The 25,783-nt window shown below is 41.7% G+C and overlaps 2 protein-coding genes and 1 long non-coding RNA gene across 5 annotated transcripts in view; 2 read left to right on the top strand and 1 right to left on the bottom strand.

Moving 5' to 3' along the window:
* Positions 1–387: 387 nt before the first annotated feature.
* On the bottom strand, positions 388–24,845 carry LOC113013860 (uncharacterized). 2 transcript variants are annotated; one of them, XR_013904170.1, is made up of 4 exons: positions 24,263–24,845; positions 1,173–1,345; positions 758–944; positions 388–544 (listed from the first exon to the last, which is right to left on the bottom strand). It is a non-coding gene; the product is annotated as an uncharacterized LOC113013860 (long non-coding RNA). The 2 variants fall into 2 exon arrangements; XR_013904169.1 differs by lacking the exon at positions 24,263–24,845 and having other exon boundaries at positions 1,173–1,924.
* Positions 2,472–9,068, top strand: tmem82 (transmembrane protein 82). Of its 2 annotated transcripts, XM_080295165.1 has the most exons (7): positions 2,472–2,654; positions 6,843–6,887; positions 6,994–7,063; positions 7,228–7,426; positions 7,589–8,003; positions 8,183–8,370; positions 8,861–9,068. In XM_080295165.1, the coding sequence occupies exons 1-7, from the start codon at positions 2,624–2,626 to the stop codon at positions 8,939–8,941; spliced, it is 1,029 nt and encodes a 342-aa protein (XP_080151291.1). In that variant the 5' UTR covers positions 2,472–2,623; the 3' UTR covers positions 8,942–9,068. The 2 variants fall into 2 exon arrangements, with proteins under 2 accessions (XP_080151291.1, XP_026010850.1); XM_026155065.2 differs by lacking the exon at positions 2,472–2,654 and having other exon boundaries at positions 6,624–6,887.
* Positions 12,498–25,783, top strand: part of spen (spen family transcriptional repressor) — a 27,501-nt gene continuing 14,215 nt past the window's right edge. Inside the window, exons 1-3 of the mRNA XM_026155063.2 lie at positions 12,498–12,909; positions 15,658–15,978; positions 22,248–22,862. Coding sequence (XP_026010848.1) covers positions 12,827–12,909; positions 15,658–15,978; positions 22,248–22,862 — 1,019 coding nt within the window. The 5' untranslated portion in view covers positions 12,498–12,826. The remainder of the gene's footprint in view (positions 12,910–15,657; positions 15,979–22,247; positions 22,863–25,783) is intronic.

Here is a 25,783-nt window from a genome sequence, read left to right as displayed (position 1 = left end):
AGCTTAATTTTAATGGATTAATAACATGACCCCACTCTACACCTTTAAAACAAAGTTATACCACAGTTCATTCAGAACTTGGAGCGATCCCATTCACAGACACACAAACACTGTCAAAAACACAAGTTCCCTGGAGGAAGTAACTACATATCATTTAAACTATAAAAAATAGGTTGCAGGAAGTTTAAGTGAGATGGATACATGGATAAAACCTATTACAACCTTTCTCCTACACTTGATTTAAACTGTATGGTCAATGTCAAACTCATAAAACCTGGATTCTTTTTATTAAACACATTTAACCTTTGTCAGTTTAACTTAGTCCTCATGTGGTGTCAAGCCCAGCTGCTATCCTCTAAGTCTCACCTCCTCAGTGAGGACTGTGAAGCCTCTACATTCATGTTGATGTTGTCCTCATTCCAGCGGTCGTACTGCACGCTGCCGGAACCGTTGGAGTCCATGAGGACAGTTTTCCTTCGTCTCAGGGGCTGATCTGCTGGAATCACCGCTCACTCACTGCTTCAGTGTTGAGCTTCACTGCGCTCTGAAACAGCGAGTTTGGACAGTTGTGTCTTCGTAACAAAATACTAACACTTTTAGGGTATCTTAAAGTCAATCAAATATCTTGGGGCTAAACCATAGCTCATGACTGAAATAAACCAGTTCAAAAAGCAGTGACTGAAGGATTACAAATTCCCTTTATATCCTCACAGTCTTACAAAAGTCTTGCTCACCTGTAGGAGTCACAAACACTCACCAGCCTGCTTAGGAATCTCTGCTCTCCGGCACTTGTAAATCAGCGACTGAGACGAAGGGCTGTGCCTCAGCCTGTCATAAGTCCTTTGCTCCTAATCCATCTGTTGTTTTTGACCCTGTTAAATGACTCTTTCTCAGTGATAAAGGCCAGCTCGATGTGGTTTGTTAGTCTCCTGTTTCAGCAGAGCCTGTGCAGATAGTGCACTGCTTAGCAAAGATAGTTGATTTTGTAGAGTTTAATGGTTTGGGCTAAACACAACAGCATGCAGGTTTACTGAAAAGGCAAAATGCAGTACTGTAGTACAGTCCGTGTACTGTTTCAGACACATAATTCAATGATCCCTGCGACTTACTTTAATTACAGTGCATACAAGGTAATACCTCAAAAGAAGCAAAGGGATTTTGTTTTTACTTACCTTGAAGTGTCATATTTTAAGCTGAGAAGTTGAGTTAATGAGAATCCTGCGTGTGAACGAAGTCGTTAAGTTGATTTAACCAGTCTGGTTAACAAACATTCAAATCATTTGATCCTTGAAATCGGAAGGAAGAAGAATCGCGGTAGAAGACTTCAGCACTTTGGATTGACAATCTGCAAGGATATAGTGGATCCTAATAAGACTACAGCTTGCACCAGTGTTGTTTCACTCTGCTTTAGACATTCTGCAGGTAGAGGTAGAGACTCATTCATCATTAACTTGAATGCTGTACACTGCTGCCCACTTATGGACACGCACTGAGCTTGCCTGCAGCCTATTTCTCCTTTCCCTATGTGATACATCTCCCACAAACCTAAAAATAATAAGCAATATTGTACTTCTTTAGATTTTCTTTCTAAGGAGCCAGACTTTCAGATATTTTAACTGGTCTTGAGCAACAGTTCTCCAGGGTTTCTGACGGTCTTTCAAAGTCTTTCTTTAAATATTGACTGTGTTTTCACTCGTTTTTCAGTCCAGTCCTTGTAGCTCAACATTTTAAGAGAAATATTTGTTTTTGTTAACACTGACATTGAAATTTTAAAAAAAGGCACCAAAAAGACACCTAACTCAAGGGACATAACAGACAACTTAGCAAGGAACAATGTTACATTGTATCTTAGGCCCCCAAAAGGTTGATTCTGTTCATCTGGACGTGGCGTTTTCAGTGGGAGAAACGTTTCGTCGCTCATCCAAGTGTCTTCTTCAGTCTCAGCTGACTGCAGGTTTCCCCAGCCTTATAAACAGTACATTTGCATAATGACTGAAACCAGCCTACTGAATGAACAGTGGGCTGTGAGGTCAGTTCCTTGATCATTAATATGAAAATTGTCATGACCACCAACAACCACTCAAACCAGTGATCCTCCCTGTCCAGGATGTGTCCATCCTCATCACTGAAAGAGTGTCAACTGGCTTGTAGGTATGAACAGACTGCAGTCCTGGCCCGACGAGTTAGCTCTTCTGTCTTGTGCCATCCGCTTAGCGGCTAAGTGGTATGAGGGGGGAGTCAGGTAGGCTCTTTATGTGAAAAGGGAAAGACCATCTCTGAATCGAGGAGGGGGCCTAAGTGTACATCTTTCACCATCTTACAATGCTGTGATTGCAGCCATTCCCCAACTCTCTGTGAATGGTGCTCATGGCCATTGATCAGTGGTTGTTGGTCAATGGTCATGAGAATTTGCATATTAATGATCAAGGAATTGACCTCACAGTCCACTGTTGATTCAGTGGGCTAGTTTTAGTTATTGTGCAAATGTACTGTTGATAAGATTTGGGGAAACCTGCAGTCAGCTGAGACTGAAGAAGTCACTTGGATGAGCGACGAAACGTTTCTCCCACAAAATGCTACGTCCAGATGAACAGAATCAACTTTTTGCGATTTCCTTACCTGGATGATTGAGCATGCATCAAGACCAGTGTTGGGTAAGTTACTTTAAATTAGTAACTTAGTTACATTACTAGTTACTTCTATTAAAAGTAACTCAGTTACTTCAAGTTACTCGTTACTTTCAGAGTAACTAGTTACTAGGGAAAGTAACTTTGGTTTAACTCAGAATTCTCTTGTTAATGTGTTGCCTCAGTAACTGGATACCCAGCAAGATTGACAGTCTTCTAGCTTGCTTACTTGCCACAAGTGCACTGTGCCACCTACCAATAGAAAGGAAAAAATAATGTGCACATTTCCACGAGAGAAATCCCACGCCTGATTCTATCCTAGCCATTCTATCCTCGCTTTTTACATCCAACACAAAAACTGCAGTCGTGGTGCTTTTGATTGTACTCAGAACTCGGAAATTCTGCCTTCTGAATAGGAAGATGTAGGTAACACCAGACTGCAGATGAGCTGCTTACAGGGCTGGACTGGGACAAAAAAATCGTCCCAGGCATTTTGACTAGAGACCGGCCCACCATTATAGGAAAAATCATAAAGCCTTTGAATGAAAATAAGCACTGTTGTGACAGTGATGTTCACTGTTTTGATGGTATATATGTATCAATCTATCAATTGTTTGTTGTAAGACTCAGATAATTATTTTTTTTAAAAGTGAGACATTTTAAATGAGAATAAGAAAGTATTTCTTTGTGCCCCCCTTTCCCTTTTAATTCCCTACATGGACCTCTGGCAACACTTTGCTAGACCCGCCCCTGCACAGTTACTAGCTGTCAGCTACTTAGAAAAGGATCCTGGTGTTATTTGTCTCTCAGAAACAGTTCATAACTTCTCTTCAACTCATTCATGTCACCTAAAAGGTAAACCTGTTTCTCCATCAGCTCTGATGATTCAGTAAGGACATCTCCTGGTTTCATCTTCATGTTTCCCTCTCACCACATATCCAAACCGATATCATGACCAGCAGCTTTTACAGCTGTGGCTCCAGCCAACATCAGCTGATACTAGAAATTAATATTAAATAAATTCTAACAACAGCTGATCAAGCTTAAAGGTGCTGCTGTTGTTTACCGCGACATCCGCTGGTTTCCTCTTTCTGGCGCAAAGTGGGCGATAAACAAACAAGAGAGAAAAGCCGATCAGCTGATCATTGATCAGTTTCATGATTGAAGTAGAAACAGGAGAGAGAGGGGGAGAGAATGAGAGAAGAAGAAGCAGCTGTGCAGCAAAGACACAGAGTAACTCCAGCTTTGTGTCTTTTTCATTGTAGCTGAAACATAAACTGTGTTCCTTTTCACCTCAATACGAAACGCGTAATAATTTCTCTGAATACGAGACGATTCCGTTTTTTACTAGACGGTTGGCAACTCTAATAATTAACCTTATGAACAAAATAAAGTTCAACATCAGTAACATAGCACCACCCAGCTGTATAGAAACTCCGTCATGCTAGCTAGCACGCAGTACGAAAAAGTCAGCACAACAAAAATAAACTCCAACTAAACTTGGTTCATATCTGACCCAGATGGACTGCAGGTTATAACTTCTTACCTGAAGTTCAGTTCACCTGACACTCTCGGACCAGCGGCCGCTTCGGGTCTCTCCTCTTGCCTCCCTTTTCCTTCATCCACCTGCTGGTTTCCACCACTTGCTAATGTTATTGAATCTGTGAGAGCTAGCTCTGCGATAGCCACCACACGAAGTAACGAATAACGAGCCTATCTAAATCCCAGTAACGAGTAACACGTTCCCGGTTTTGGCATAATAACTAGTTACCGTGCTCGTTACCACAATAATAACGTAGGTACTGTAACGCGTTACTTAATACCGAGTTAGTCCCAACACTGATCAAGACATTGTATCTTATGGCACTTGGTTACTACAAGAATGTGACGAAAACACGCAATTTGTTCCAGTTTCTTTCACTGAGTCTAAATATCAAAGATGACACAGTTTAGCAGGGATACAAAGTAATTTTTGCAACAACAAGGTGATTCATGGTTAGTAGTGTGTCCTTAAAAAAGACCTGACATAAGACCTGAGGGACGGATCTGGTCCTTCAGCTGATCTATCCACTGTTCACTGAAGCTTCAAAGGAAATGGTATCAGTGGAAGGGTGGCTGTCAGGAAGCCATTCTTAAGGAATCACTCTCAAGGAGGAGGTCAGAAAAGAGGTACAACAAGTGAATGTCAACAGCCATATGTATAACACTGTGGAGGCTGGTTTAGGGACACCTTTTAGCCAGTCTTGTCAAAACTGATGAAATTATGAACACAGAAACACAGATTTTGATTTTGAGCCACCATACACGACCATTTGGAAAGAGTGTGATTTGGATCATTGCCATAAAGTCATTGCCAAACACACTGCCAATGCAGTAAAAGCATAACTGAATAAACACACTGAATAACACACAAACAGTGGAACACTGACAGTCATGGGTTGGCCCCCAGCATTAATCGAGCAGAGTGGGATTATGTTGACAGAGAACAGAACAAAAGCCAGCCAACATCCAAAGAAGAGCTGGATGTCCTTAAAGAAGCCTGGAAAACTATTCCTGAAAACTACTTAAAGACATGGCAAGAAAGCTGCCGAAGAGAGATCAGAGTGTGTTCAAAAATAACGGTGTTCATACCAAACACTGGCTGTCAAGTCTGTACTGTACAAACTGTTATACTGTATTTCTGTTAGGGTCCTGGGTTTTTGACTGAGTGTTTTGAGTTTCCTGTGTTTTTTGTCACTTTGTATTCTCATTGTTGGTCTTTAGTTACTCCCTTGAGTGTAGTTTCTTGTGTTCCGTGCTTTGTGTTTCCCTCTGTGTATTATTTTTCATCTCTAGCCTTTTGGTTCTTAGAGTTCTCTGCCTTATGGTTTATGTCTCTGTGTTTCTTAGTTGCTCTGTCTCCACTGTGTCTCAGTGTTATACTTCCTGTTTTACTTTGAAGGTCTGCGTCTCATGTGAGTGTATCCTGCTTTGCTTCCTTGTCTCGTCAGTTCTGATTTCTCCCAGCTGTGCTCTCCTTCTGTGTCTCATTCAGCCTTGTGTTTCTCTGTGTCGGTGTCCCGTCGTCCCTCATGGCTGTGTTTCTCTGTGTGGTTTCCCCGTGAGTTTACCTTATTCTTTCCCAGTTTCGTTTTTGTGTTGCATGCATTTTCCTTTCCAGCCAATAAAGCTGTGATTTTGTTCATCCCTCGTGTCTGAGAGCCTGCATTTTGGGTCCAACTCCTGCCTGCACACAGCTGACACCTGACGATTTCTTTGTACCTTTGCATTTTTCCAATAACACATGAGGTGACTTTTGCACACTGCTGTATATTTTGCTTCAAACAACTGTTTCTTGATGAGATAATAAAATATTTGTAGAAACATGACACTTGTGCTTGCAGCTATATTTGAGCTCCATCTTCTCCCAACTTTAAATCTACCATTACACACCTCATCCCACGCACTTGGTATAACTCAGGGGTAGGCAACTCCAGGCCTCGAGTGCTGGTATCCTGCAGGTTTTAGATCGCACCCTGGGTTAACACACCTGAATCAAATGATTAGTTCATTACCAGGCCTCTGGAGAACTTCAAGAAATGCTGAGGAGTCATTTAGCCCTTTAAATCAGCTGTGATGGATCATGGACACATCTAAAACCTCCAGGATACCGGCACTCGAGGCCTGGAGTTGCCTACCCATAACTCTTTAGGTAATTACTGTGCACACTCTAATTTCTTTTCACGTATTATTATTACAATATTGCTGTTTAATAATATTGCAAGTCTACAACTGTTTCTTGTGTTTAATGCCATCAGAATAATCCCACGCTGTTACGTGCAGATCACCACAGAACTCAGCGAATGCTTGCGACTATATTTCAGAGAGAGTGTAAAGTCTTTCCCATGGTGCAATAACCTCCACTATCTTGCCATGACTCAGGCCTGAGGGTGCCTCTGCTCCACTGACACTCAGTTGAACTTTGGTACAGGACACAGAACAGGCTTCTGGGTGAGCAAAGCACAACGCTGGGGCAACAGAAAGAAAACGGAAGCGCTGAGCTGATACTTCACAACACTGTAACGCGATCTATGAACCATAAAAGATGAATCTTGAGAGTGCAGATGCTTAAAGTAGCTTACTTTTATAGACATTCAAGGTGATTTTTCCTCCCTTGAGGTAGTACTATGTTCTCTTTCATCACATGGCTTCTTCCAACTTCCTACTTCTTACCAGGGTGGCTGACTCTAGATATAAATCCACTGGAAAGTTTACTCCAAGGTGAGTTCCTCATCCTTCAGCACGGCTGCGGGCCATTTATTAAAATAGTAAATGTCTGAGGTTTGTTATTACTTGTGCTCGAAATTCACGGCTATCTGACCTGCAGGGCTGGTAGCTGCATGTGGGATCTCTGTGCTGTGCTCCCTGTTGAGAGTGCATTTATTCTTGGAGGAGAGGTGAGAGAGGTCGCCTCTTGTGTACAGACTTATGTGGTGTTTTGCTGAAGAATTTCCCATTTTCACTTTTAAAAATAATTGATTTTAGAGGGATTTCATCATCCACACAGTTTATTTTTATGTCTTTGATGTGACTTTTTTTCCCTCCTCCCTACAACTTGGAGCTGGAGTAAAAAAAATGGTGAAGACACATCAACTCGGAAGACATCCGGTCATCCGATAAGGACAAAACCTGGACTTACTGGGCTGCTTCAGTTTCTCTTTGTAACTGGGATACTGTGTGTAGTGGGCTCCCGTGTGGCCTCACTGGTGGTACTAGAATTCTGTCTTCGAGCTGTCTCTGGATTGGTTACAGCTGGACCAGTAAGAAACCAATTATGTGATAAAAATATATATGAATATGCCTCAGCTGTATAAGGTGATTTTTCTGTGGCTTACTCTGCTGAGTTGGTGTCAGGATGAGTCGCGACAGCCATCGTCGTCTGCTTTGATTCATTCATCACTCGTGCTCCTCTTTTTTCCCAGGAGTCGGGGAAATTTCTGCAGCAGCTGTTAGTTCAAAGCCAGTTCTCTCTGGGTTGCGCCCTAACCTGCAGTTTGCACTTTCTACACGAGGGGGCGGCGCAGCGCTGGCTATGCTTACTCCTGGCAGCAGCACTCAGCTGGTTTCTGGCTAGGCAGGCCACAAACCTGCTGCACCATGTCATAGCTCTGTATAAACTCCACAGCTCACAGGGCTACTGCGGCATTTGCATCAGCCTCCTCACATCGGGCAGCTCCCTGCTGCCCATGCTGTGCAGGACCATCATCATTACCTTCTCTGTGGCTGTGCTGGCTGCTGTTTCAACCATCAACCAACATTTCCTCTCTGCAACAGAAGCCCTTAGGTTTTGGACACCACTTACTATCTGCTATACGCTGTTGGTGGTGTACATGCAGGGTGAGAAACATTTAAAGACATAAGCCCTTACAAAGCAATATGCCAGTAGCATCACTTGCTTCTCAATTCCCCTGACTAATCACTACAGCATCTGTGGCTGATCTAAGACTTTTTTTAGTTTGTTTAAATGCAAATGAAATACTTCTCCCTAATAGTCCTCTAATGTCATGGTTCTGTAGAAGAGCAACACCGTCTGCCTAGCAGCCAGGCCGTCCTCAACGCAGTGGTGGTGCGTCTCGGGGGTTTGATGGTCCTGATGCTGACTGTTGGACGCTGGGCAGACGTGTTCCACATCCTAATATGTTTCCTCGGAGAGGCTAGCTGTCTACTCCCCACCAAGGATCTGCTGGATGCAGCATCCTCACAGGTCAGTGAGTCTCCCTGGGAGCGGCACACGGGGCCAAAAGCACTTCGTTCCCACCGAGGCCTCCCAAAACTGGAGTAGAATATCAATATGTTCATTAGATGAGTCTCAAGATGACACTCGATTTTTCCAACTTGTATCCCGGGTGGAGAAGGTTTAAGACCCCCAAGACAGATTCAGGTCAACGTGATCTCTGACTCAGAATACTGAGTCTACTTTTCCTTTCACTGAGCTGACCTATTTAAAGTTGCGGGGTTTAAACAAAGTATAATGCAAAATAAAACAAATATAAAAAACCTTGCATTTGAATAGACTTTTAAGGTGAGTCGGGTCTGTTTTGCTATTAAAATGTAGCTCATGTGGTGATTGAGAATCATGCATATCAAGAAATCATGGCTACATTCACTAAGCTATATGTCTGGCTGTAGCTTAACAGCAGGCATGTCTTCAGTCACCCATGTTTCTAGCATCATATTTTGCTGTGTTCACACAGGATGAAGAGGATTATACAGAGTACAGAAGGAGGGAGCGTCAGCAAAAACCACGAGCCTTCAAGAAAGAGCATCAGAGATAGGCACTCTGGGATTTTAAAGCCTGCACGTCTCTTTAATGGCACTATTTAGTGGAAATCATATCAAGGCAACGTTGCTTTCTACCTACAATGTAGTATACATTTTGTATTAAATATTTGACACAACTCATCATGTAAGGAATGTTTACAGTCTTTTCACATTTTCTAAAAGAACAATTTCATGGTTATCAACAACTATTCAATAGGCAGCCTTTCAACAAGTCCTGGAGTTCATTTTACTTCTTAGGATGCTAAGGATGTGTTTTTAAGCTTGTTTTCTTCCTGCTGGTTAGTCATACTGTTTCAACAATAATGGTTATCTGGGTCTGTGTGACCTCTTGGGAAGATTTACCGTTTGAGATCATTTCCAGTAGAGCAGATTAAGGTCAAAGTATTATTATTTTTTATTCAGTAGATTTCGCATTTCCCAGCATTTTCAGTTGAGAAGCAATACAAAACCCATTTTTTATATTTCACCAACGCTGAACCCCTTTCTTTTATTCTTGCAGTATAAGGTAGGCATTCAACAGAAACAGAATAATAAAGCTGCACAAAATAGGAAATTATTCCATTTATTGGAAAAAAAAAACCCGACAGAAAATGTAAATTTAGACTCCCATATCACGTCGTCGTTTTTAACCATTAAAGCAGTCGCTGTTACAGCAGGTAAATGCACTCTACAGAGGAGCTAACATTACTAAGTGTAGTACTGACATGACTGCAAACATCCAATAACTGCATACCACACAGCCTGGGCAGTGGGTAAGCTTATTCGTTTATTGTTTTGTTGTTTGTTCACTTATTTCCCCGCGACAGGCCCGCAAACACCATTGTGCTCTGCTAGTGTTCAAAGGCTGTGTGCTTGAAAAGAAAAGGCAAAATGGCTGACGACAACGTTAGTGCTCCAAAGACACACAAAATGGCGTTAGACAAAGAAAAGGCTAGTTTACTTGATTATGCGTCGACCTTAGCTCCATTTTGTTGGACAAACACGCTGTTAAACAGCTAGCAAGCCGTATTAATTCACACTGTTGTTGTAATGGCAGCAAATTCGCTTTATTAGGCTACACTCAAAGGGGCTTTTTATGAGGAAGTTTGAGATACCGCCCTTCCAGCCTGTGCTACATTGTCTCAATAACAGTAGCCAAGGTTAAAGCCTGACTTCGTGTGACAATTTAACACCCATATCGAATTAAATCCACAATGTGTCGCCGGTGTTATGCCCATTAGATCTGTCTTTATTGAGAGCTGTGGACAGACAGAAACATATTCCATGAGAGGGTTTTTGTTATGTCAGTCCCGTCATCCCGTGTCAAAAAAAATTACAGGGGGAAACATTAGCCTGACGGTCCAGTTTCCACGATAATCCACGTCTGAAAATCACTGAAGATGAAATTTAGTTTTTGGTGTCTAGTCGATCCACCAAAATGAGAAATTGTACTCCCAGAGGTTTATTAGACTTTTAATGGAGTAAAGTTCCACATCAGGACGCTTTCAGTAGACATAGGGAGGACGCTCTGAGCACCCGAGTACGGTGAAAATGCCCATAGAACTGACTGAGCGCCGTTGTAACCTCCTCTGGAGATTTCCAGATTGTTCTGTCTTCATCTGATAGGCACAGTGGACGCATGCGCAAAGCAGTTTCGCGTGTCCCCTGTTACTGCATTTTAACGCAGGCGCACTTCTCCCTTTAAGTATTCTTAATATAGTAACAAAAGCAGAATAATGCCCCGCTGTAGTTGCAGCTTTATTTTCAAACCAAACAAGCCAGTGATCATTTTCCACAGGCAAAAAAAATTACAAATAAAAAAAATAAAATAAAACAATTCAGCTCCAAGGAGGATTTGGGCACAACACAATGTGGAGAAAATAGTTGTTCATCTACCATTTTACTTAAATGTTGACGCCCCTCTTGATTATGTGGACATCATTATTTGGTTCGTTATTTATCAGTCATGGTGGTCATTCAGAGAAAGTGTGCATGTTTTATAATGGGGATAGTCGGTCAAAGAAAAATACACACACACATACAGTTTGTATTTTCCCTTACAAGAGGGCTTATCGCCACTGTACTCTTGGACTTTTGGACAGGGGCCTGATTGTTTTGTGTTACTTATTAGCTTAAAGTAGAGCTCAGACCAGGTCAAAGTACTTGACTTAACAGCTCCCGGTGCCTTTTGTAACCCAGTAGTAGAAGCTGTTAAATATGTCAAAGCATCTTTTTTTTTGTTGCTCTGACAGACTGCAGGTGCAACATGCAGAAGGCATATGTATCAATTCAAAGTTTAAAGGTTTCAAACACATTCAAACTACCTCAGTGTGGTAAAGTTTCTTACTGTAAACTTAGCCGTGTTGTCTCGAGTTTGCTGGATTGCTTTTCTGGACGATCCGGCTTGGGGATTCTGAATTTTGGGGATTTTATTTATTGTGTCACTGCCTCAGCTTTTCTTTCTTTTTTTTTTTTAACTGATCTAGCAGTACGTTGATCTTTTCCATACAAAAGAACAGTTTCCCACATAAGTTTCATATCTGTCAAAATATGAAACTCATGAAAATCCACCTAAACTTCCTGTAATTTCACTTGACACACTGACAAGCAAACTATTTTCTGTCATACATAAGTTATGAATTATGTGGTTTCCCCTATTTCCCTGCAACAGTGCCTTATATCAGCTTATGTGGAAACATTTTTGTTTCAGTTTTCACACACTTAAGTGCAAAACTAAAGGGATAAACAGAAAGTGTATTGAACCCAACTGAACGAGACAAAAAGGCCCTCCTGTGGTGTTTTGTTCTGTTCCAGATAGCAGTCTACTCTAAAACATCCCACCAGTGTTGGGAAGACATAGCATATTATTCACACTAATTCAAGTTAAGGAGAAAAAAAAATCTCTTAAACTTATTATAACTTATTATAATAAGTTGGTCACAGATTAACTTGCAGCACATTCATGTTAGATTATTAGCATGCAGAGTAGCCCACAGCTGTCCTTCAGTTTCCTGTTTCCTGTGTGCAAGTTTCCGCTTCAAGTGTCAAAAACTTCAACACAACCTGTGATTAGAATGAGAGTGCATCTAGTCTCCTGATTCTTATGAATGACTGGACTGCAGCTACTGCTGTTTCTGCTGATTTGTTGTGCAGACAAACAGAGCAGTGATCTGAAGTCCCAGCAGTTGGATATGGTAAATGAGTGCCAACCAGCTAAGTGACAGGGAACAACACTGAAGGCTTTTGTAACTTTTTAACATGTGAGCTGATGGCTCACTTTACAATTATGGGGTGACATTTTTTTTGCCTGTGCTTTGATAACAACTGAACTATTACAACGTTGAAACATAAAAATACCAAACTTGGGCTCACTGTGTGCTGTGCGCAGGATGATTCACCTTGCCACACTTAACTGCCACTGATGGGATCCTCTTGTGAAGCTGCAGATGTCAAAGCACCACCATTCAACCAGGGGTTTTCTCACGCATGCGCAGGGGTGAAAGACCGTCTCATCGGGGGGGAAAAAAGAAGTTCACACACAAAGCCACGCCTGCGCGGTGTGCCTCTCATTACAAGCGAAGTTGCTGCATCTTTTTAGGAAGCTACATGCTTTCTTTCGACACCCAAAGGTCGCATGGTGTCAGGGACGCGCCTAGTCACGGGAACAGACCGGAGCGCGTTCATGAGGTGCAAGATCGCGCTTTAACACTGAAGAGTATCAAACAGCGTGCGGGGATACAGCCTAATGGTTTACATTGGGCCACAACGAGCAGTCAATGATTTGCGCCAAGCATCTTTTTTCTTGTCCGCCGTTTATTTTGCAGAGCTTTTGTATTTTGCACGGGGAGAAACGGACATAGCAAACTCATCTGTATGATCGGGGAGCAGGAGCACACAGTATGGTCCGGGAAACCAGACATTTATGGGTGGGAAATTTACCCGAAAATGTACGAGAGGAGAAAATTATTGAGCACTTCAAGCGGTGAGTAGAAACACAAATGAGCGGCGTGTGTGTATGTGTGTGTGTGTTTGTGCGCGTTTTGTAATGTTAAGAGCGGTGCACGTCCAGCATCTCTCTCTCTGTTGTGTCACATTTTAGAGAAGTCGGGATGAAGCAGGAGGTTTCCCTGTAGCAAAGTCCCATTTGGCAACTGTGCTGTCAGTCCCCCCTCTCTCTCTCCATACACACAATCCGAGCAGCAACAACAACACACGGTGCTCCTGCGTTTGAGCTGAGACGAAAAAGCAAAATCTGCTAGCACGCCTCAGCCAGCCCAAGCCAAGCAGCCAGCGGACATATGGTTTTGCCATTTTGACACGCTTATTAACTTGTCGAGCTAGGTGATAACTTTACTCACCCCTCTTACGTCTTCCTGGTGCGCATTGCCAGCAGGCTGATTTTTAAGCAGGCTGACTTTTAAGCAGCGTACCTTTCCACCGGGTGACCGTAAAGAAGGGGCTTTTTCTTGTTTATTGTTTATTGTTTTTGTGGTGCACAGTCAGTGTAAACAAAGTTCAGTCTACCCGGAGAGCCCCGTGCTTTTATACGTGCCCGCATCTCCGGCAGACACCATAAAGTCTCTGTGTTTGCTTCTGCTGTCTGACTCGACTCTGTGAGTTTGTCAGGTCACTGCTTCCAGTCAGACCTGCACACACACACACACACACACCGCGGTGTATTAGCACGCTGTGCACCCATCTATGAGAGCGTGCCGTTTGCTCCGTTCCTACATCTTAACACAAGTCTGTAGAAGCCGAAAGGTGACGCCGTCACGCCGCCGTCCACGCTGCAACATCGCCGCGGCAAACTGGCTGTGATTGACCGGGCTCGGCTGTGCCGCGGAGCAGATGTGCAGTGCTGTAACGCTGTAGTGTTTACAGAAAATGGTTGTTAAAACGGCGCTGACTCGCACAGCCTGCAGCGTGATCTGATTTCAGGGAAGATCAGACAGCATATCCATGTATACACACGCACACACATGTATATTTGTAATGCAGCCTGCCATAATCGCACTGAGCTCCATTGCTACTTTTGGTTAAGAGCGAGCCGCTGGAGACTGTGTGCCTTTAGCTCTTTGTTATCTTCCTCGGGCTGAACAATGATTTAAATACGTTTTCTTTCTATTTTTTTCCCTGCGTGTGGCTTTCACGGTTGTCTGCGCGCTCTCGCCTCTCTCCTCTCTCGGCTGTCAAGGAAATAGCAGCCCGCGTCTCCGTTCATATGCTGGAAACCAGACAGCCCCAAAAACACCAGTTTGCCCATATGAGACCTTTTTTTTTTATTGTTGTTGTTTTGGATTTTTAATTATTATCACTGTGTGGGCGTCGCCATATCGGATGAAAGCTGCTAAATGGCAACATTAATCCTTAATAACCACAGTGTAACCGAAAGCCATACTCGTCCCACAGCACCCCCCACCTCCCCCACCCTCATCCAAACCTACAGCTGGATGAAATATAAAAACAGATGATATGCATTTGGTGCTTTGCCCTCTCGCGGTCTTATTATTTGCAGCGGGTTGATGCAGAGACTCAGCTACAAATATGGCTCGTATCTAATACGTGCAGCCTCCGAGAGCAGCAGTAAAAATGAGCTACCTATATACACCGTTTTATTTACATAACCCCCTGTTTGAAGTACAACGTAACGTTATGTTTGGGGGGGATGGCGACTGGCAGCATCTCTTTCTTTTTTGTGCAGTAGGGGGAACGGTGCTGGCGAGCCCTTTCCCCCCTTTTTTTCAGCTCGCTACCTCAGCTCCAGCGTTAACCCAGAGGTAGCGAGGGTATGCAGGTGCATGACAGCCCAATGTGTGATAGAAGTCATTGAAGATGGGGGACGACAGAATGAGTAAGCAGTGTGAACAGCTTTTCTAAAATGGCGTCGGGGGCTGTTCGGTGTTGGGAACTGGCATGCCAATAAATTTTGTGATCACCCTACTGTCTGTCTTGGACAGCAAAAAAAAATCACACTGCTAAAAGACCCATTTTTTTGGTGGTGGTGCGGGGGGGCTATAGAAGATGATAACAGCTTATTAACTCTCAAGTGGGAGAAATTTTCTGTAACAGCCTCCTCATCCCAAAATTGAATCCTCAGTTCATCAGGTGTTTTGTCATTTTCAAGACTGAAAAGGGTGTATTCAGCAATTATAACTCCCTTTACACCTTAAAAATAAATATAGGCTATAATATATAATATAAATATACTCTGCATGTGTGTCTTGTATACACACACACACACACACACACACACACACACACACACACACACACACACACACACACACATATATATATATATATATATATATAAATAAATAAATCAGTAAATTAATGAGGAATTTCTTAAAGAAACCCCATCGCTGTATAAACTGCTCAAACCTCATCTGTGTGTTTTTCAGTAGCTGTGTCTTCGTGGCAGCACCTTTTGCTCGGAAAACATGCTAATTTTAGAAAATCTATGCATTTATTAACACGCAATGTGGCAGGGTTTCAAGTCCAGTTGCTGGGTTACTGTTGCCGTGTTAGAAAGTATCACAGTAGGGAAAGTAAGAGTAGCAAAATTGCCTCATCTCCCTCGTTGCCACAGACATTTGTGCACATGTACGCACAGTCAATTTCAGGACTGTGCAGAACCCTGTGTGTTTTTCAACATTCCTAAAAAGTTATGCAACACATTTGCAGCTGCAAACCTGGTGGTAACCATGCTTTTAATCTATTCTGACTTTAGATATGGACGAGTGGAGAGTGTCAAGGTCCTGCCCAAGCGGGGATCAGAAGGTGGAGTCGCGGCCTTTGTGGATTTTGTGGACATTAAAAGTGCTCAGAAGGCTCACAATGCTGTCAACAAGATGGGGGACAGAGACCTGCGCACTGATTACAATGAACCAGGAACAATTCCTAGTGCGGCGAGGGGGCTGGACGATAGTCTGTCCTTAAGCTCTCGCGGCCGGGATGTATCAGGATTCACAAGGGCGGCAGGGGGGGCCGTGTATGGGCCCCCCACGTCGCTTCACAGCAGAGATGGACGCTATGAACGCAGACTAGACGGGTAAGTGGACAAAGTTTCTCTGAAGGCAGGGGGAACCGTAGTTTCTGGTAAACACCTTACCTCCAACCATCTTTCACCATCTGTTCATTTACCTGTTTGGGGGTTAAAGAGGAGAAAATGAGCTTGTGTTCGACAATGAAATCTAATAGGAATCCCTTCTAAGTTCCTCAGAGCGCAGCCAGCGCTCCTGGATTCCTACTTACAGGTAGACACTTAAGATATTTTTGTTAAAACGAGGGCACGTTTGCAAGTGTATCTGATAGTTGAATGATAGTCAGTAGTTTAAATGGCTGTTGGGGATTATCTTTGTGACCTTTAAGCATCTCTGTGAGGTGGAAATATCATTTGAGGAAAATACGGGGCAAAGATTGGATATCGTAAAATTTCCCAGGATTATTGGCGATTTCTGGAAAGAGAGAGAGAGAGAGAGAGAGAGAGAGATAGAGAATACAGAGTGGGGGAAAGAGAGAAAAAGAGAGAGTGGTCCAGCAGCCATCCCCGGGATTCCCCTAATCTGGAGTTACGTGCCCTTGTCGGAGGATTAATATCACCCCTTTTTCATCATGTAACCAAACAACCAAGAGCACACATTACATGTATAGAACACCATTGTTTGGATTAGTCTAATTTGGCTTTAAGTTATAATGCCCACCTCACTGAGGTGTGCACTTCTGTCGCGGGCTGGAGTCATGTGGAGGATCTACAGAGGATATTTATTCCCCACTGTTGGATTAACTCTGGCCCAGTACTTAAAGGATATGCGGTCATTCTAAAGGTATGGGTTGCTTTCTTGGTTCTTTTTTTTCATTTTGTTTGGGATTATGTCTAAAATCAGGGCATTACAAATTGAGTGCTGGGAGACCTCTACTGGTGATCCGACTCAGTAGAATCAACAGAAACAAGTGAGCAAAAGACTTTTATTCCCGCCTTATTTTTGTGGAGATGATTTTTTTTTTCTTTTTAAACTTTCCAACAACTGAGACTTGCAGACTCGATGAGCAAAGCGAACATTTGGATCATACAATGCAAAGAGGACTGCTGGAAATTGTGACTGGAAAATTGCTACCATCCATGCTATTGGAGATAACCTACGTCAAATTTCTGGATTACCTCCTTCTTTCCTAAATGTGGAACTATAATTAAACTTTGGATACAATTACACCGTGTCAGCAGCGCGTTGCACCTATGAACAGTGTTTGATATTGACTCTGTCCAGGCTGGGACAGCATGCACTCTCTTCTGCTTGAAAGCGAAAAGGCAGACATAAACATCCAACAGTGTTTTGAACTGTTATGCATGTTGTTCACCGTTGGGATGAGTATGGTGCTACTATGAACAAGAACTTGGATTACTCATGTGACATCTTCCTCATTCCTAACTTTTTTGTGGCCATATTTCCTTCCCTCTACAAAAGGAATTTGACTACTTTGTTGCTGTGAACGGTGTTGGCCAAAGTGGAATGTGCAGGACTTAATGCAAAAGACGCAAGACTTAATTTTTCACATCAACCATTGCTGTTGGGGAATCACTGGTCAACTAAAGGTGGATTCCTGGATATCATGTATTTATTGCATCGGACTGAAATACAACACAGGTTTTGTTTTTTTCACTCCTGTTTGGATGGATATTTAGACTCGGACATTTTCCAGCACACAAAGCATCCTAACATGGATCTCTACAAGGCCAAAGTTGTCCTCATTGTTTTAACTAAACAGACACTACCACTCATTTGTGCTCATGAGGTCCCGTGTGCTGAAGACGAGGATTACGTATTCTGTTGTGAACTAGTTTTCTTCATTTTTTTCCCTTCTCCACTCAACATTTTTGCCCAGTTTTTGCTCACAAAGTTCTATCTCCCAAAATTGTATTTGGAATAATAGGTCAAGTTACCACTCTCTCAAAAGGTTGGTATGTCCTGCCCTGTGCATTTTAGCTGTCCTCTCTAACCCCCTAGTTTGAACCCCTGTCTCTCTCCATTTTCCACACTAACCAAAATAGCTGGTGCATTATTACTGCCTGTGAGTTTGAACCTTACCTGTATTGCTTTCTTTGCTCTGCCTCTCACCTGATCTGACCCCACCTTCAACTCCTTCCCCCAGCCCTCTCTCCTCTTTAGAATTCACAACGCAGCTGATATTTATAACGAATGATCATTGTAAAGATGTTTTTTAATATAAACTATTAATATTTTAACATAAGAAAAACTACAGAATCTTTTAAAATGCTCAAAATTCAAGTATTTGTCACATACCTATGATTAAAGAAATATGCAGTGAAGTGTGGGGGTGGGATTCTCCTAATGGCTAAATGCAGTAAAATAGAAGGAAAAGAAATAAAAAGTGATGCAGATCAAATACATTTTTTGTGTTTTTCACTAATTCAAGTTTTGTTACAGTCACACTTTAAGATTTTAGTTTGTTTATATATTTATTGCTTAATTAATTTTGCTTTGATTAATTTGATTTAATTATTTGCCTGGGCCCTGAATGTGCACGTAAGCATGTTCGGTCCATGAACCATGATGCTTATATTACCTTGTTTGTCAGAAATCTTTTTAGTTTTCATTTCTGACCAGTTGCTAGTAAATATTAGTTAATATAAAATCAATTTTACTTAAAAAAAACCAAAACAACATATTTACATATTACAATTCTGCTGATTTAATTTTGGTTCTTATTGAAATGTTGGTAGAGTGACAAGCGAAAGAAAATTGTAGTCATTTGTCAGCTCTGGATCATTTTAAATGAATATCTGAATTTTTGTCAGCTTTAAAACAAGAATCGAAATCCTAAATATCATTTTAAACTCTAGAAACAGTACAGTGGCAACAATATTTTAAGTAACTGTTTTACAAAAATGACCTACAATCCTTCCTGAAACACACGCTGCACATTGAATATTATTTTTATGTAGGATATTCCTTTTGTAATGTTTGTTAGATTTTCTGGCTTTTCTCTGCCACTTATACTATAGAAGCTTTACAATTTAACAAAAGAGATGTATGTAATGTTTCTATGTAATCGTGCAACTCACTGAGTGGTGAAGTGACCTCCAGTTATTAGATTACCAGAAGAAATATTCCTATTTTGTTGTTTTCAAAATTTTCTTTTTAATTAAATTAAACATTTAGATATCGCTAAACCCTAGCTCTGTAGTTTGTGTTCTAGCTTGCAAAACAAAGAGATTCTCAACAATTAGATTCAATTTGTTGTTTGTACTGCAAAGTGGATATTTAACAATTAACCTCTTATACTGATTTTAAATGGATGTGCATGCGTTGCTCCCATATGACGGAGCCTCCATACAAGGCAGCGTTTTGTCATGCTGCTGGCATGTCTCCTCATAATTATGCTATTCACGTGTCCCAAAACAGGTGCTTAGCATGCTCCGCAGTAGATAATAATCAAACACTGATGGAAATTCTGTCAAGAAAGTCTAACAGAATTATTTTTAAGCTCGATGAATAATGTAAAAGCCGATTTGTGTAGAGTGAAATTGAAGAGAAATTGAAAGGTATCTGTTGAGCAGTGAGCCTTGCGCCAGCAAATTAGCATTTTCGAGAGCACCTAGGGGTCAAGGTAATCCGTCATTTTCACAGCCGACATCGTTATAGCATAGATGTTATTCATGAATCCAGCACACAGATGATTAAATCAAATAAGCTGAAAGAGTATTTTCTCCTAACCTGCTCTACTCTTATGTATATGCAACAAAATACAGATGTGGTGTCAGTCTCCTAAACTTAAATTACCCTCAAGAATTTTCAGCAGTGTGAACGCTGCATACAGTCTTTTCTTGAGTCTTACGACCCTTAGCGAAAAGACTTCATGGATGACTTCCTGGTTACTACCTGGTTATGTCAAAGGTTTAACACTGATGAATATTTCCAGGTTTGCCACTTTATGGTGCACAGAAGATGTTAAAATGGGTTATGAATTTAATACAAAGGGTTAGGTTTAAGTGGATGTTTGGGGGTCACCTTAAATATAGCAATAAAGTATGAGCATAAATATTTTGAACACGGGTGTAATGGCCAGATTTGGGAACAAAGCCAAAAAAGAAAAACCTAATCTAATCTTCAGCATCATTTACCAAATGACAGTGAGGAGGAAAGATGCTTGTGTCATATGTTTTAAGAGGAATTGCAGACGCCTTCTGTAACGCCAGGTCTAATCCATTTGCCGTCTCAGTGAGATGCAGGCAGCATCTGATTGAGATGCAGGCAGCCGATTTCACTACAGTTGTGGATAAAGAAATCCAGATCGTTAGGTCAGCTGTTTGGTTTGAATCACCAGATTTCATTAAACTGACATTTTTTATTTGTGCAAGAATTTCCACTAATTAAATGATCCAAATCAAGTGATAGAAGACTTGCAGTGGAATCCCCACTTTAAAGCTCTAGAGCACGAACACTGAAAAACTGTAAATGTAAAACCATTAAACGTGTGATGACACATAAGGAACCAGTTGCGAAGCAAAACTCATTCATGACCGTTTCATAACCCTGACACTGCTTAATTACCTTTAATATGAAGCTTTTTTTTTTTTTGACCATGCAGTTCAACTACGGGCAAATAAAAAAGCAAGGAAATGTTTACATAAACACATTTTTAGACAAATAGATAAAAGCATAAAAAAATTCTGCTGGGCCAAACCTTTCAAAAGATTTGCATTTAGGAAATTTAAAAAGTCAGTCTGTGGAATAAAATGAGATAATGTTGTTTTTTTTTTCAAGTCTTGTTAACATTTGTATAGTTTGCACATGAGGCTTTCTTTCTTTCAGACAGTGAGTTGTGCAGTGTGGAGATTGGCAGGAAATGTTAGGGGAGGAGAGAAGAAGGTAGTGCAGGTTCTGGAAAGCACCAGAACTATGGGACCTTTGTCAATGCACAAAATCAACCTCAAGATGTTTCAGTTTTATGATATGGATGTTTGTTGTTTTTTTCTCCTCTCTCTTTTTTTCAGCCTTATGAACAGACTGTGCACACATACAGCAAATACAGTTACTAGTATTATTTAGTTACTAGTACACTAGCTTTATGAAGCTTTGACTAGACATATATTTGATTAGTTATTTGATTAGTTATACCTTTGTTACACAGATATGAATATAATGTTTTTGCAGTAAATTAAATAAGACTTCGCAGTTTTTTCCTTTCTAAAGTCTGACTCTATAATCTAACTATTTTTCCATCCTCTGATTTTAACTTGCTAGAAGAATAAACGCCGTGTTTTTTTTTTTATCTACAGAAGCACTATAATGAAGTTTTGTAACTGTTGTCATATTAAACCATATTCTGCCCTGTGTCGGAACATCATGGCTAATTTGCTGATTATAATTTGATCTGAATTCAAATGGTGGTAATTGCCGCCCTGTCCCGCTCATTATGGCGAGTTTGGTAATACGACTGCTGTAATGACACAGCGGTCGTATTACCAAATTAATTTCTGATTGCTTTATTCAGAAAGCGAGTGTTCGGGTCTGAACAGAATGTCCTTTCAGGGCCGTTTCTAATGTACGTCTTCACAAAAGATGCTACTGAGGAGATTCAGTTTTCAGAGGAACAAGTGGTGTCAAATTGTGTAACGATATAAACAAAAGGCTCTTCGAAAGTTACCTCGAAAACCTTTATCCAGGCTTGACTAATAAAACGTCTTTAGAAGTGGCTTCTGTTATAGTGTGCAGACCAGTAGGACTTTACAGCCTATAATGACATAATCTGCCATTCCTGTTATTAAGGTAGCTCTGATATATAATATAGATTTCTGTTCTGTTATAAACCAGATGCATGCCTTTTGCTGAAAATGTTAGTGTGCTATGTTGATTTACTGATATATCTAAAAAAGAATGAACATAAAGCTTATATTAACACCTTGGAGTTGACAGAAATGCACGAAAAACAGTCCGATAGCAGCATTCTTGTTCTAGAAAGAGGATTTCTAGTGTAGCTTTGGTCGCAGAAGAATCTGATACAGTCCATCTGAAAGCCATAAATGGTTTGGCCATGAAAACATGTCAGACTTGATGCTCAGTTTCCTCAAGCTGTTACTTTAATCCCCTTGGTATAGTGCTTTCTTTAAGATGGGGGGAAAAACTAGCTTGGCCCTTCTCAAAACACTTTGCCCAATCTTTCCATGTGTCCAATTATTGACAAACGCACCAGACACACCTGTTAATTTTTGTTTGTCCACTGTCTGATGCTAGCAGCTATCTTTTTATGCCCAAAGTGTAACTGTAATATAACTTGTTGTTTCTTCATGTTTGTTAGGACCGCTGAAAGTCGGGATCGGGGGTACGATCACAGTGCCTATGGACTTCACGAGCGTACTGGTAGCAGTTTTGACCGTCAGCGGCATTATGAAACAGACTATTACCGTGACGCGAGGGAGAGAACTCTAAGCACAGCTGGGAGCGGGTCTGGTACCTCCAGCGGAAGTGGTACAACTGTGCCGTCAGGAGTCGGTGGAACTATAGTTAGTGCCGTTTCTGGGAACACCGGAACAAGTGGATCTTCAGGGGCCACAACGGGAGGAAGCGGAGGGTCTACTTCCAGCGGGGTTGGCTTCTACCGCTCCCACAGCAGGAGCCCTTGTCGATTTGAGACACCCGAGCCTCGCTACGAGTCTCGAGCCCGGGAACCCTTTACTTTGGCCAGTGTGGTTCACAGGGACCTGTATCGGGAGGACAGGGGTCGGCGTGGGGAACGTTCCTACCGCCACAGTCGTAGCCGGTCTCCACATTCGACTCATTCACGAAATCCCTCTCCTCAGAGACTGGCGAGTCAGGCCACTCGTCCTCCACGCTCCCACAGTGGGTCAGGCTCTCACAGCCGTTCCTCCAGTTCAGACTCAGTCAGCAGTACCAGCAGCAGTACGAGTGGCAGGTGAGTGAAGCTTAATCTTTCTGTCAATATTTCTACTTATGTGCTGTTGTTTACCTTTGTGCATCCCAGTCTGTGGCCTTCTGGATCCAAACTGGCCTCTGCACTTGGAAATGAACTCATATTTCCGTCATTATCTGTGTTCAATAAAAAAGCGGTTTCTTCAGCTTATGTTTTTATCATCTGTAACTATGGATTGCGCAATATTTTTCACACCCACACCAAACAAACTCGGACTTGTGCAAGATGTGTGCATTTAACTTCTGTCATTCGTTAGCATAGGCTCTTTATAGAACAGGTGGCACCTATTTATGTGGAAGCTGTGTTTACTTTGCCTTTATGTCGCTTTCTTCTCTAGCATGTGTATGTGTGGACAGACAGACACAGTGTTGTGGCCAAACCTGTAAAGTTAGGCTCGTTGTTTCTGTTTTAGAGACTGTGTCATATCTAGAGGCTCCGCCCAGCAGGAGATACAATGGGTGGAAGGTGACAATTGCAGAGAAGTGTCTGCACGATAGAAAAAAAATACATTTCACAAACACGGCATGACGGGGAATATTACTCCACACTTGATTGTCCCCCTCCCTCATTGGTTTTTAAAACTTTGCCCGTGTTTTATTTGCTGATAGGAGCCAAAGAAACTTGGAGAATGACCTTTGATACCTTTAGTGACACAATTGTTACGTAGTTAAGATTTGACCTGAACTGCTTTACATAAACTGGATTAAGTTGAGACGCATTTTATTTCTGCTAGGAAGGCTTTACGTTTACAGCTAGCTTGCCTTCGATAGAGTCTGGTTTCAGTATGGATCCATGTGTTATTCAGGTCCTTTATACTTTACATGCTAAACTTATCCTAAGTCTTTTTTTAAAGATACATTTGGTAAAATATAGTACTAATTTTGTCCAAAATAAAACCAAAACACAAGTTTAAAAATAAAGTAAGGTTTAGGTAGTTTGATCTCACACACCCTCTCACACAACCTAACCACAGGTCGAATTATTTGCATACAAAAGCTTAGACTCATACCATAATGGCACAGGATATGTGGACTTTCGATGTTTCATGGTATGCTGTGTGTGCATTTTTGTGATTGTGATGTCAGTTTCATTTTTGTGCATTGCCGTATGTGGCTTTATTTGTGGTAACTGTATTTTCATCCAAGTTTCTATAAATTTACAAGTAAATCAAATGGAGAAGAATCCTGCCGTTTTAAGCATGTCTGCCCAAGAGGATTTACTCCACCGCATAAATAAACATACTGGAGAGGGGTTAACGGCATCACCTTTGGACACAGCAGAGTCCACAGCTTTTAACGACATGTAGCGACACATGTGGTTTGATGAGGAAGTGCTATGGGGAAATTTCAGGAGACGGCTGCTATATTTTTCTCACTGCCTACCTCTGTGTATGGGTAATGGCTCCCCCCCTCCGTGAGATCCAGTTGGAACTGGAAATTTCTGGCCAATGCTGGCTGCCTGCCCACTCCCACAGGCCAGGCTCCGTCAGCAGCTCTTCCGGGAGTGTCTGAGCACAGGAGGAGAAAGTGAGAAGGAAACAAACAGCAGAGGGCCTAGAAAGCTGAGACAGACATGGGAATCATTTGAAATAAAAGGTGGATGAGGCAGCCATGAATTTTGCGACTCATGTACAAATGTTTTTGTACTCATAACTCGATGCAGCATCTAAATGTGAAACTGGGAGGAGAGGGGCGTGTTTTTTCTCATCATTTGGGAGCCATTGCATTTTTTTAAACAGTGGAAGGACACGTTCACAATGCATCATATGCTCTTTTTTCCAGAATGAAAATCTGTATATACAATATTTAATCTGAAATGTGGAGATAAATTATGCATAGTTTTGAAAAGGCAATGTTTAACCTTGGTAATTTTGCAGTTCCCTTCAGTTTAGACAGAACCATGTCTTTGGATATTAGGTCTTTTATTTAAAGCAGTGTTAACAAAAGTCATATATTAACTGTTGTTGTTGTTTGTGCACTAGTAGTAATTTCTGGCATTTTCTGGCACACACACACACACACACACACACACACACACACACACACACACATACATATATATATATATATATATATATATATTAGGGGTGCAACGATAATCGTATCGATATTGAACCGTTCGATACAGTGCTTTCGGTTCAGTACGCATATGTATCGAACAATACAACATTTGTAATTTATTTTATCAATTTTCCTTCTGACGATGCTGTCTGTGTTGAGCGCTCAGTGAATCTGTGTTCGACTACTCCGCCTAGGCTGCACTGTCCAGCGCAGATCCACTGAGCGCTCAACACAGACAGCATAGTCAGAAGGAAGAGCGCAGGGCAAGCTAGCGAGACAGAAGTTAAGCTCTCCTTTTAACATGGACCTCCCCCACTCTCATTCAGATCTGGCGTTTGGAATTATTTTGGTTTTCATGTGACGTATGACCCTGAAGGTAAGCGAGTCATGGACTAAAGTAAAACAGTATGTTGGATGTGCCATGCAATGCTCAATTACATTGGTGTGAACTAGTGTGTTAGCGCAGTTAGCTCGTTAACGTGTTGGCCGTCTAGCCCCATGCACGGAGCGATCGGCGGTAGCTCGTTAACGGAGATTTGCCGTGTTGTGGCGCTAAGGTCATTTCAACGAGATTAACCTGAAAGCACTAGTGGGAACACAACGAATATGACTGCACATTTACGCCGACATCATCCTAGTGCAAAGACAAGTGGAAGCAGACAAAAAACAACAAGCATGCTACTAACTTTAGCCGAGTCATTTAGACAGCTGTTAGCACATGATTCTCCTTATGCTGCTGAGAATATAGCCCAGAAGAAGCGGATAGTATAGCTTTTATTTTGGAAAGAGCCATTTCTCTGTAATAAACTCTCTTTTCCAAAGATGAGTGATTCCTCAATCAGA

Source organism: Astatotilapia calliptera, chromosome 20 (genome assembly GCF_964374335.1).
Source record: "Astatotilapia calliptera chromosome 20, fAstCal68.1, whole genome shotgun sequence".
In the NCBI taxonomy this organism is placed as follows: Eukaryota; Metazoa; Chordata; class Actinopteri; order Cichliformes; family Cichlidae; genus Astatotilapia; species Astatotilapia calliptera.
Note: the sequence above shows the minus strand (reverse complement) of the source record. Positions and strands in the feature narration are given on the sequence as shown.

Bases quoted from the DNA above. Each gene is read 5' to 3' on its own strand.
- tmem82 (XM_026155065.2), top strand. From the start codon at position 6,794: ATGTTCTCTTTCATCACATGGCTTCTTCCAACTTCCTACTTCTTACCA. The intron at 7,064-7,227 runs GTGAGAGAGGTC...TACAACTTGGAG, and splicing joins CATTTATTCTTGGAGGAGAG to CTGGAGTAAAAAAAATGGTG. The intron at 7,427-7,588 runs GTAAGAAACCAA...CTTTTTTCCCAG, and splicing joins GATTGGTTACAGCTGGACCA to GAGTCGGGGAAATTTCTGCA.